This window comes from Petromyzon marinus, unplaced genomic scaffold, assembly GCF_048934315.1.
Source record: "Petromyzon marinus isolate PM22_M1 ecotype Great Lakes invasive population unplaced genomic scaffold, UKy_Petmar_22M1.pri1.0 PM_Scaffold_96, whole genome shotgun sequence".
NCBI classification, from domain to species: domain Eukaryota; kingdom Metazoa; phylum Chordata; class Hyperoartia; order Petromyzontiformes; family Petromyzontidae; genus Petromyzon; species Petromyzon marinus.
Window position 1 is genome coordinate 69311 of NW_027423706.1, and position 12605 is coordinate 81915.

Here is a 12605-nt window from a genome sequence, read left to right on the forward strand (position 1 = left end):
ACGGGGACACACGGGGAGACACGGAGACACGGGGAGACACGGGGAGACACGGAGACACGGGGAGACACGGAGACACACACGGAGACACACGGAGACACGGAGACACGGGGAGACACGGGGAGACACGGAGACACGGGGAGACACGGAGACACACACGGAGACACACGGAGACACGGAGACACGGGGAGACAAGGGGACACGGAGAGACACGGGGAGTCACACGGGGAGCTCCATCACCACGTCCTCACTCGCTGGAGACACGCGGGGAGACACGCGGAGACACGGAGACACGGGGTGTCACACGGAGACACACGGAGAGACACGGAGACACGGAGAGTCACACGGAGACACGGGGAGACACGCGGAGACACGGGGAGACACACGGAGACACGAGGAGTCACACACGGAGACACGGAGACACACGGAGACACACACAGACACACACATACAGGGAGACACACACACAGACACACACACACAGACACACACATAGACACACACACACAGACACACACAGACACAGACACACAGACACACACACACAGACACACACAGACACACACACAGACACACACACACAGACACACAGACACACAGACACACACACACACACACAGACACACAGACACACACACACAGACACACACACACACAGACACACACACACAGACACACACACACAGACACACACACACACAGACACACACACACACACAGACACACACACACACACAGACACACACACACACACAGACACACACACACACACACACAGACACACACACACAGACACACACACACAGACACACACACACAGAGACACACACACACACACAGACACACACACACACAGACACACACACAGACACACACACAGACACACACAGACACACACACACAGACACACACAGACACACACACAGACACACACACACAGACACACACACACAGACACACACAGACACACAGACACACACACACAGACACACACACACACAGACACACACACAGACACACACAGACACACAGACACACACACACAGACACACACACACAGACACACATACACACAGACACACAGACACACAGACACACACACACACACAGACACACACACACACAGACATAGACACACACAGACACACACAGACACGCACACAGACACACACACAGACACACACAGACACACACACACAGACACACACACAGACACACACACACAGACAGACACGCACACACACAGACACACACACACACACACAGACAGACACACACACACACGCAGACACACACACAGAAGGGGAGACACTCGATCCCCGATCACGCACCGGGCTGCTCTTCGTGCGTGCCGCTGGTGCCGGTGCCGGCGCCGGCGGTGATGCCGGTGGTGGCGGTGCCGGCGGCGGTGCCGGTGGCGGTGCCGGCGGTGGTGCCGGTGGTGGCGAGTGCCGAGCGAGCATCGGTGCCCGAAAGCTGCTGCCGAGCGAGCTGCACAATGGAGGCGTTGGCGTGGGAGATTCCACGGCACAGCGGCTTGTCTACAGCGGTGAGACACGGTGAGACACGGTGAGACACGGTGAGACACGGTGAGACACGGAGAGACACGGTGAGACAGAGACACGGTGAGACAGAGAGACACGGTGAGACACGGTGAGACACGGTGAGACACGGTGAGACACGGTGAGACACGGTGAGACACGGTGAGACACGGTGAGACAGAGACACGGTGAGACAGAGACACAGAGACACGGTGAGACACGGTGAGACAGAGAGACACGGTGAGACACGGTGAGACACGGTGAGACACGGTGAGACACGGTGAGACAGAGACACGGTGAGAAAGAGACACGGTGAGACACGGTGAGACACGGTGAGACACGGTGAGACAGAGACGCAGAGACACGGAGACACACGGCACAGCGGTTTGTCTACAGCGGTGAGACACGGTGAGACACGGTGAGACACGGTGAGACACGGTGAGACACGGTGAGACAGAGACACGGTGAGACACGGAGACACGGTGAGACACGGTGAGACAGAGAGACACGGTGAGACACGGTGAGACACGGTGAGACAGAGACACGGTGAGACACGGTGAGACACGGTGAGACACGGTGAGACACGGTGAGACAGAGACACGGTGAGACACGGTGAGACACGGTGAGACACGGTGAGACACGGTGAGACAGAGACACGGTGAGAAAGAGACACGGTGAGACACGGTGAGACACGGTGAGACACGGTGAGACAGAGACGCAGAGACACGGAGACACACGGCACAGCGGTTTGTCTACAGCGGTGAGACACGGTGAGACACGGTGAGACACGGTGAGACACGGTGAGACACGGTGAGACAGAGACACGGTGAGACAGAGACGCAGAGACACGGAGACACACGGCACAGCGGTTTGTCTACAGCGGTGAGACACGGTGAGACAGAGACACGGTGAGACACGGTGAGACAGAGACACGGTGAGACACGGTGAGACACGGTGAGACACGGTGAGACACGGTGAGACACGGTGAGACACGGTGAGACAGAGACACGGTGAGACACGGTGAGACACGGTGAGACACGGTGAGACACGGTGAGACAGAGACACGGTGAGAAAGAGACACGGTGAGACACGGTGAGACACGGTGAGACACGGTGAGACAGAGACGCAGAGACACGGAGACACACGGCACAGCGGTTTGTCTACAGCGGTGAGACACGGTGAGACACGGTGAGACACGGTGAGACACGGTGAGACACGGTGAGACAGAGACACGGTGAGACAGAGACGCAGAGACACGGAGACACACGGCACAGCGGTTTGTCTACAGCGGTGAGACACGGTGAGACAGAGACACGGTGAGACACGGTGAGACAGAGACACGGTGAGACACGGTGAGACACGGTGAGACACGGTGAGACACGGTGAGACAGAGACGCAGAGACACGGAGACACACGGCACAGCGGTTTGTCTACAGCGGTGAGACACGGTGAGACAGAGACACGGTGAGACGGTGAGACACGGAGACACGGTGAGACACGGTGAGACACACGGTGAGACACGGTGAGACAGAGAGACACGGTGAGACAGAGATACGGTGAGGCAGAGACACGGTGAGGCAGAGACACAGAGACACGGTGAGGCAGAGACACAGAGACACGGTGAGGCAGAGACACAGAGACACGGTGAGACACGGTGAGACACGGTGAGACACGGTGAGACAGAGACACGGTGAGACAGAGACGCAGAGACACGGAGACACACGGCACAGCGGTTTGTCTACAGCGGTGAGACACGGTGAGACACGGAGACACGGTGAGACACGGTGAGACAGAGAGACACGGTGAGACAGAGACACAGTGAGACAGAGACACACGGCACAGCGGTTTGTCTACAGCGGTGAGACGGTGAGACACGGTGAGACACGGTGAGACAGAGATACGGTGAGACAGAGACGCAGAGACACGGAGACACACGGCACAGCGGTTTGTCTACAGCGGTGAGACACGGTGAGACACGGTGAGACAGACACACGGTGAGACAGAGACACGGTGAGGCAGAGACACAGAGACACGGTGAGGCAGAGACACAGAGACACGGTGAGGCAGAGACACACGGCACAGCGGTTTGTCTACAGCGGTGAGACGGTGAGACACGGTGAGACACGGTGAGACACGTTGAGACACGGTGAGACACGGTGAGACACGGTGAGACAGAGACACGGTGAGACAGAGACGCAGAGACACGGAGACACACGGCACAGCGGTTTGTCTACAGCGGTGAGACACGGTGAGACACGGAGACACGGTGAGACACGGTGAGACAGAGAGACACGGTGAGACAGAGACACAGTGAGACAGAGACACACGGCACAGCGGTTTGTCTACAGCGGTGAGACGGTGAGACACGGTGAGACACGGTGAGACAGAGATACGGTGAGACAGAGACGCAGAGACACGGAGACACACGGCACAGCGGTTTGTCTACAGCGGTGAGACACGGTGAGACACGGTGAGACAGACACACGGTGAGACAGAGACACGGTGAGGCAGAGACACAGAGACACGGTGAGGCAGAGACACAGAGACACGGTGAGGCAGAGACACACGGCACAGCGGTTTGTCTACAGCGGTGAGACGGTGAGACACGGTGAGACACGGTGAGACACGTTGAGACACGGTGAGACACGGTGAGACACGGTGAGACAGAGACACGGTGAGACAGAGACGCAGAGACACGGAGACACACGGCACAGCGGTTTGTCTACAGCGGTGAGACACGGTGAGACACGGAGACACGGTGAGACACGGTGAGACAGAGAGACACGGTGAGACAGAGACACAGTGAGACAGAGACACACGGCACAGCGGTTTGTCTACAGCGGTGAGACGGTGAGACACGGTGAGACACGGTGAGACAGAGATACGGTGAGACAGAGACGCAGAGACACGGAGACACACGGCACAGCGGTTTGTCTACAGCGGTGAGACACGGTGAGACACGGTGAGACAGACACACGGTGAGACAGAGACACGGTGAGGCAGAGACACAGAGACACGGTGAGGCAGAGACACAGAGACACGGTGAGGCAGAGACACACGGCACAGCGGTTTGTCTACAGCGGTGAGACGGTGAGACACGGTGAGACACGGTGAGACACGTTGAGACACGGTGAGACACGGTGAGACACGGTGAGACAGAGACACGGTGAGACAGAGACGCAGAGACACGGAGACACACGGCACAGCGGTTTGTCTACAGCGGTGAGACACGGTGAGACACGGAGACACGGTGAGACACGGTGAGACAGAGAGACACGGTGAGACAGAGACACAGTGAGACAGAGACACACGGCACAGCGGTTTGTCTACAGCGGTGAGACGGTGAGACACGGTGAGACACGGTGAGACAGAGATACGGTGAGACAGAGACGCAGAGACACGGAGACACACGGCACAGCGGTTTGTCTACAGCGGTGAGACACGGTGAGACACGGTGAGACAGACACACGGTGAGACAGAGACACGGTGAGGCAGAGACACAGAGACACGGTGAGACACGGTGAGACACGGTGAGACAGAGACACGGTGAGACAGACACACGGTGAGACAGAGACACAGAGACACGGTGAGACAGAGACACGGTGAGACAAAGACACGGTGAGACAAAGACACAGAGACACGGTGAGACAGAGACACACGGCACAGCGGTTTGTCTACAGCGGTGAGACGGTGAGACACGGTGAGACACGGTGAGACACGTTGAGACACGGTGAGACACGGTGAGACAGAGACACGGTGAGACAGACACACGGTGAGACAGAGACACAGAGACACGGTGAGACACGGTGAGACAGAGACACAGAGACACGGTGAGACAGAGACGCAGAGACACGGTGAGACACGGTGAGACACGGTGAGACAGAGACACGGTGAGACAGAGACGCAGAGACACGGTGAGACACGGTGAGACACGGTGAGACAGAGACACGGTGAGACAGAGACACGGTGAGACAGAGACACGGTGAGACACGGTGAGACACGGTGAGACACAGAGACACGGTGAGACAGAGCCACGGTGAGGCAGAGACACAGAGACACGGTGAGGCAGAGACACAGAGACACGGTGAGGCAGAGACACAGAGACACGGTGAGATACGGAGACACACGGCACAGCGGTTTGTCTACAGCGGTGAGACGGTGAGACACGGTGAGACAGAGACACGGTGAGACAGACACACGGTGAGACAGAGACACAGAGACACACGGCACAGCGGCTTGTCTACAGCGGTGAGACACGGAGACACACACACTGACACACACACACAGTGACAGACACACACAGTGACACACACACACACACTGACACACACACACAGTGACACACACACACAGTGACAACAACAACCGCCATTCACCACTAAGTGGCGGTGACGTCACCACGACGCTTGTGCCAGGCTATGTGCACCCTGAGGCCACGTGAAGTGTCGAACACCCGCTGGCAGGAGGTCACGGGGCAGACCCAGGTGCCACGGGTCGACTGACTGAGATGACTGGCTGATGCACCACCTGTGCCCCCTACTGTGCCAACCTGCTGTGCTTTAGCCACCCGGCACTCCGCTCGTTGTTGTGAGCGTCGCTCCTCCGCCCTCCGTTGTTGTTGGAGGGCGACTACCTCCAACTGCCCAGTAGCATCCTTCACGAGCCTCCTCCACAGAGGACATTCTTGACACCGCTGGTACCAGTCATCGGCAAGTCCACTCAGCTCCACGTCCTCCCGTACCACATCACTCCATCTCTTCTCTAGCCCGTGCCGCGCCCGCTTAGCCCCCTCAATCCGGCCGAACAAAATCTGTTTCGGCATGCGGTGGCTGGGCATGCGGGCTACATGACCCAGCCATCGCAGCCTTGCCCGCCGGAGGAGCTCACCGATGGGACCTTGCCCAGATCTTTCAAGGATTTGTGAGCTCCTCACACAATCCAGTCTGGTTAAACCCAGGATGGATCGTAGGCAGGCCAGCCTAAATGTTTCTAACCGGCGAAGATGTTCCATTAGGGGGGTCCACGTTTCGCAAGCGTAGAGAAGGGAGGGAATGACCGTGGCCGAGAAGACCTGAAGCTTAGTGCGGAGCGACAGATCAGGTAGCTTCCACACAGCGTTATGCAACCGATGAAAAGATATTGCCGCTCGACTGATTCGGAGTGAGACCTCTGCTGTTAAACTGGAGCCAGTCATAAGCACACTGCCCAGGTATGGGAAACTCTCCACTCTCTCCACAACTGCCCCATCACCGATTGTGAGTTGTGGGGGTGGAGTGTCCGATGGTTCAAAATACCCAGGCAGGTGCTTAGTTTTGGTGGGGCTGATGGTAAGGCCCCACCTCTTAGTGGCACGCTCCAGTCTCAGCAGCAGCGTCTCCAACTCCTCCTCTGACTGAGCAGCTATTACCAAATCATCAGCATACATGACGTGGTTGAGCAATAGGGAGCCATCCCTTGACCACACCCGGGCATCGATCAGCCTCCCATTATATCTGTACCATATGGAAATTCCCCCGGTACAGATATTGAAGGCTTCACGAACTACGTGGTCAAAATAGATGTTAAATAATGTGGGAGCCAGAGGACATCCCTGTCGCACCCCAAGGTGTACAGGGAATGGCTCTGACTCCCGGCCACGTAGTTTTACCCGGGTCCGCTCACCATCATGAAGGTCCTTAATGATCGTGAGCAGAGGGTCAGGTACTCCAAAAGCACGAAGAACGACCCAGAGCCCAGGCCTACTGATGGTATCATAGGCCTTGACTAGGTCAATAAAGCAGAGATGTAGGTCTTGTTGGAATTCCCTACACCTCTGCTGTAGCAGACGGACAGAAGATATGGCATCTGTGTAGGACCGCCCTTTACTGAAACTGCATTGGGGCTCCGCAAGCCTCTCCTCAGCGTGCTTGGCAAGGCGATGCTGAATAATCCTTGCCAGGACCTTTCCCGGCACACTGAGGAGTGAGATGCCCCTGTAGTTGTTACAGTCTGTGCGGTCCCTCTTCTTAAAAAGGGGGACCACCAGGGCATCCTTCCAATCCTGCGGAACCCGTCCAGTGGTCCAGACTGTTGCTATGATGTCATATAGGGCAGTCTGTGCACAAACGCCACCCTCCCTCAGCATTTCGCTTGGGAGATCATCTCTGCCCGCTGCCTTTCCTGGTCTCAGACTCCGGATCGCCTTCAGTACTTCCTCAACAGATGGCACCTCAGCCAGCCACTCACAGGGGGTGACTTCTTCCAATATTTGAGGCACCGCAGCCTCAGCAGGGTCATCCTCACTTTGTGTCACGATGTTTTCCTGGCTGAGGGATTTTCCCTCCCCCAGGACCTCACAGAAATGCTCAGCAAATCTGCAAACCTGTTCCTGGGGGTCGGAGATTGGATCACCGTTTTTTTCCCCTAATGATGGTAATAGGTGTGGCGCTGCAGGTTACTTTTTTGATGGAATTAAATAGAGATTTGTGATTACGGGCCACTGAGGCAGACTCCATCTCCTCAGCAACCCGCGACCACCACCCATCCGTGCAGCGCCTCACGGCTCTCCGAACCTCCGAGAGAAGGCTGCGGTAAGCCTCCTCATTCTCTGACGTGGGATTCTGTAGCCGATGACAGTGGGCCTGTCGCTTTTTCTCAACCATCCTGAACACCTCCTCTGTCAGCCAAGGTCTCTGGGCAGGTCTGGACCGCGTACCTAAAGCAGCCATTGCAGCTGCATGAGTCACAGTCCTAAACCTCGCCCATTTACCCTCGACATCAGGAGGAGTCGGGGACGATGCCAATCCCAGCCGCAAGCGATGATGAAATTCTCGCTTGCAACTTTCATCAGATAACTGAGACCAGGCCACTTTAGGTCGGAATGGGGTCCTGGGTGTACACCCACCACCGGAGTGGAAGAATGGCAGGCGCATCTTACAGATGACTAGACGATGGTCAGAGGGCAGATCAGCTCCACGGTAGGTCCTGGTGTCAAGGACATGGGCTCGCATTCGCTGGTCCGTCACTATGTAGTCCAGCAGATGTTCTTGCTTGGACCCGGCATGCATCCATGATGTTGTGTGGATGCGCCAATGCCGGAACAGTGTGTTGGTAATTACAAGCCCATGGGCTGCACAAAAATCTAGCAGCCTCCTACCGTTGTTATTGAGCTGATCTGGCCCATGCCCTCCAATCACTCCAGACCAGGTGCCAGTATCATGACCAACTCGGGCATTGAAGTCACCCAACATGATGACTATCCCGAGGGGCCACTTTAGCCAGCACCTGTGACAGGAGGTCATAGAAGGCATCTGACTCATCGGCTTTGCCTGCATCCCTCCACGGCTGTTCATCTTCGGTGGGGGCATAAGTAACCACGACCACCATTCCTCTCCTCCGGTTGATGGGAAGGCGAGCCCAAAGTAGCCTGGGGCTTACAGCTTCCCACACCTCACCGCCATGTTCCCACGCCCCCTTCATTCTTTTGTTCAAAAGAAGAGCCACACCCTGTTGTTTGGCAGTCTGCTGCCCCGAGTAGAGGACTGTCCACCCCTCATGGTGGCAGGAGCCAGAGCCGGTCCACCGGACCTCCTGAATGCCACATAGATCCAGGCGGTACCGGTCCAGCTCCCGACAGAGGAGTGGCAGCCTCTCCTCTGCAGTGAGCGTTCGAATATTCCACGTGGCCACCCGTAGTGGCTTTTCGTTGTTTCTGGAGTAGCCCCGAGGGTAGGTATTCAATCTCCTGGCTCCGCCAATTGGGGTTTGGCCAGGAGACGTCATAGACGCTTGGCCCCCCGGGGCCTCCGGCACAAGCTTATTAGTTACATATTTCAGTTTAATTCGTGGTTTCGTGGTAATTAATTGAAGGTGGAGGGGTTACCAGCCCCTCGTACCTGTCCAGAGCCCCCGTTTAGCCCCTGTGGTGGACACACACACACAGTGACACACACACACAGTGACACACACACACAGTGACACACACACACAGTGACACACACACACAGTGACACAGTGACACACACACATACACTGACACACACACACTGACACACACACACAGTGACACAGTGACACACACACACAGTCAAACACACACAGTGACACAGTGACACACACACAGTCACACACACACACAGTGACACACACACACAGTGACACACACACACACACTGACACATACACACAGTGACACAGTCACACACACACACAGTCACACACACTGACACACACACAGTGACACACACACACACACTGACACACACACACAGTGACACGGTGACACACACACACAGTCACACACACACTGACACACACACACAGTGACACAGTGACACACACACACAGTGACACACACAGTGACACACACACACAGTGACACAGTGACACACACAGTGACACACACAGTGACACACACACAGTGACACACACACACACACTGACACACACACACACACTGACACACACACACAGTGACACACAGTGACACACACACACACAGTGACACACACACACAGTGACACACACACACAGTGACACACACACACAGTGACACACACAGTCACACACACACACACTGACACACACACACACACTGACACACACACACTGACACACACACACACACACTGACACACACACACACAGTGACACAGTGACACACACACACAGTCACACACACACACTGACACACACATACTGACACACACACACTGACACACACACACACTGACACACACACACAGTGACACACACACACACAGTGACACACACACACACAGTGACACACACAGTCACACACACACACAGTGACACACACACACAGTGACACACACACACTGACACACACACACAGTGACACACACACACACACACAGTGACACACACACACAGTGACACACACACACAGTGACACAGTGACACACACAGTGACACACACACACAGTGACACACACACACAGTGACACACACACACAGTGACACACACACACAGTGACACAGTGACACACACACACAGTGACACACACACACAGTGACACACACACACAGTGACACAGTGACACACACACACAGTGACACACACACACAGTGACACACACACACAGTGACACACACACACAGTGACACACACACACAGTGACACAGTGACACACACACACAGTGACACACACACACAGTGACACAGTGACACACACACACAGTCACACACACACACAGTGACACACACACACAGTGACACACACACACACACAGTGACAGACACACACAGTGACACACACACACACACTGACACACACACACACTGACACACACACACACAACAACAACAACCGCCATTCGCCACTAAGTGGCGGTGACGTCACCACGACGCTTGTGCCAGGCTATGTGCACCCTGAGGCCACGTGAAGTGTCGAATGCCCGCTGGCAGGAGGTCACGGGGCAGACCCAGGTGCCACGGGTCGACTGACTGAGATGACTGGCTGATGCACCACCTGTGCCCCCTACTGTGCCAACCTGCTGTGCTTTAGCCACCCGGCGCTCCGCTCGTTGTTCTGAGCGTCGCTCCTCCACCCTCCATTATTGTTGGAGGGCGACTGCCTCCAACTGCCCAGTAGCGTCCTTCACGAGCCTCCTCCACAGAGGCCGATCTTGACACCGCTGGTACCAGTCATCGGCAAGTCCACTCAGCTCCACGTCCTCCTGTACCACATCACTCCATCTCTTCTCTAGCCCGTGCCGCGCCTGCTTAGCCCCCTCAATCCGGCCAAACAAAAGCTGTTTCGGCATGCGGTGGCTGGGCATGCGGGCTACATGACCCAGCCATCGCAACCTTGCCTGCTGGAGGAGCTCACCGATGGGACCCTGCCCAGATCTTTCAAGGATTTGTGAGCTCCTCACACAATCCAGTCTGGTTAAACCCAGGATGGATCGTAGGCAGGCCAGCCTAAATGTTTCTAACCGGCGAAGATGTTCCATTAGGGGGGGTCCACGTTTCGCAAGCGTAGAGAAGGGAGGGAATGACCGTGGCCGAGAAGACCTGAAGCTTAGTGCGGAGCGACAGACCAGGTAGCTTCCACACAGCGTTACGTAACCGATGAAAAGATATTGCCGCTCGACTGATTCAGAGTGAGACCTCTGCTGTTGAACTGGAGCCGGTCATAAGCACACTGCCCAGGTATGGGAAACTCTCCACTCTCTCCACAACTGCCCCATCACCGATTGGGAGTTGTGGGGGTGGAGTGTCCGATGGTACAAAACCCAGGCAGGTGCTTAGTTTTGGTGGGGCTGATGGTAAGGCCCCACCTCTTAGTGGCACGCTCCAGTCTCAGCAGCAGCGTCTCCAACTCCTCCTCTGACTGAGCAGCTATTACCAAATCATCAGCATACATGACGTGGTTGAGCAATAGGGAGCCATCCCTTGACCACACCCGGGCATCGATCAGCCTCCCATTATATCTGTACCATATGGAAATTCCCCCGGTACAGATATTGAAGGCTTCACGAACTACGTGGTCAAAATAGATGTTAAATAATGTGGGAGCCAGAGGACATCCCTGTCGCACCCCAAGGTGTACAGGGAATGGCTCTGACTCCCGGCCACGTAGTTTTACCCGGGTCCGCTCACCATCATGAAGGTCCTTAATGATCGTGAGCAGAGGGTCAGGTACTCCAAAAGCACGAAGAATGACCCAGAGCCCAGGCCTACTGATGGTATCATAGGCCTTGACCAGGTCAATAAAGCAGGGATGTAGGTCTTGTTGGAATTCCCTACACCTCTGCTGTAGCAGACGGAAAGAAAATATGGCATCTGTGCAGGACCGCCCTTTCCTGAAACCGCATTGGGGCTCCGCAAGCCTCTCCTCAGCGTGCCTGGCAAGGCGATGCTGAATAATCCTTGCCAGGACATTTCCCGGCACACTGAGGAGTGAGATGCCCCTGTAGTTGTTACAGTCTGTGCGGTCCCCCTTCTTAAAGAGGGGGACCACCAGGGCATCCTTCCAATCCTGCGGAACCCGTCCAGTGGCCCAGACCGTTGCTATGATGTCATATAGGGCAGTCTGTGCACAAACGCCACCCTCCCTCAGCATT

At 56.0% G+C, this 12605-nt stretch overlaps 1 protein-coding gene across 1 annotated transcript in view; it reads right to left on the minus strand.

Annotated features, from left to right (window-relative positions):
• Nucleotides 1-12605, minus strand: part of LOC116938354 (uncharacterized) — an 84528-nt gene that overhangs the window by 42411 nt on the left and 29512 nt on the right. The window contains exon 6 of the mRNA XM_076064983.1: nucleotides 1329-1538. Within this exon, the coding sequence (XP_075921098.1) occupies nucleotides 1329-1538 (210 nt within the window). The remainder of the gene's footprint in view (nucleotides 1-1328; nucleotides 1539-12605) is intronic.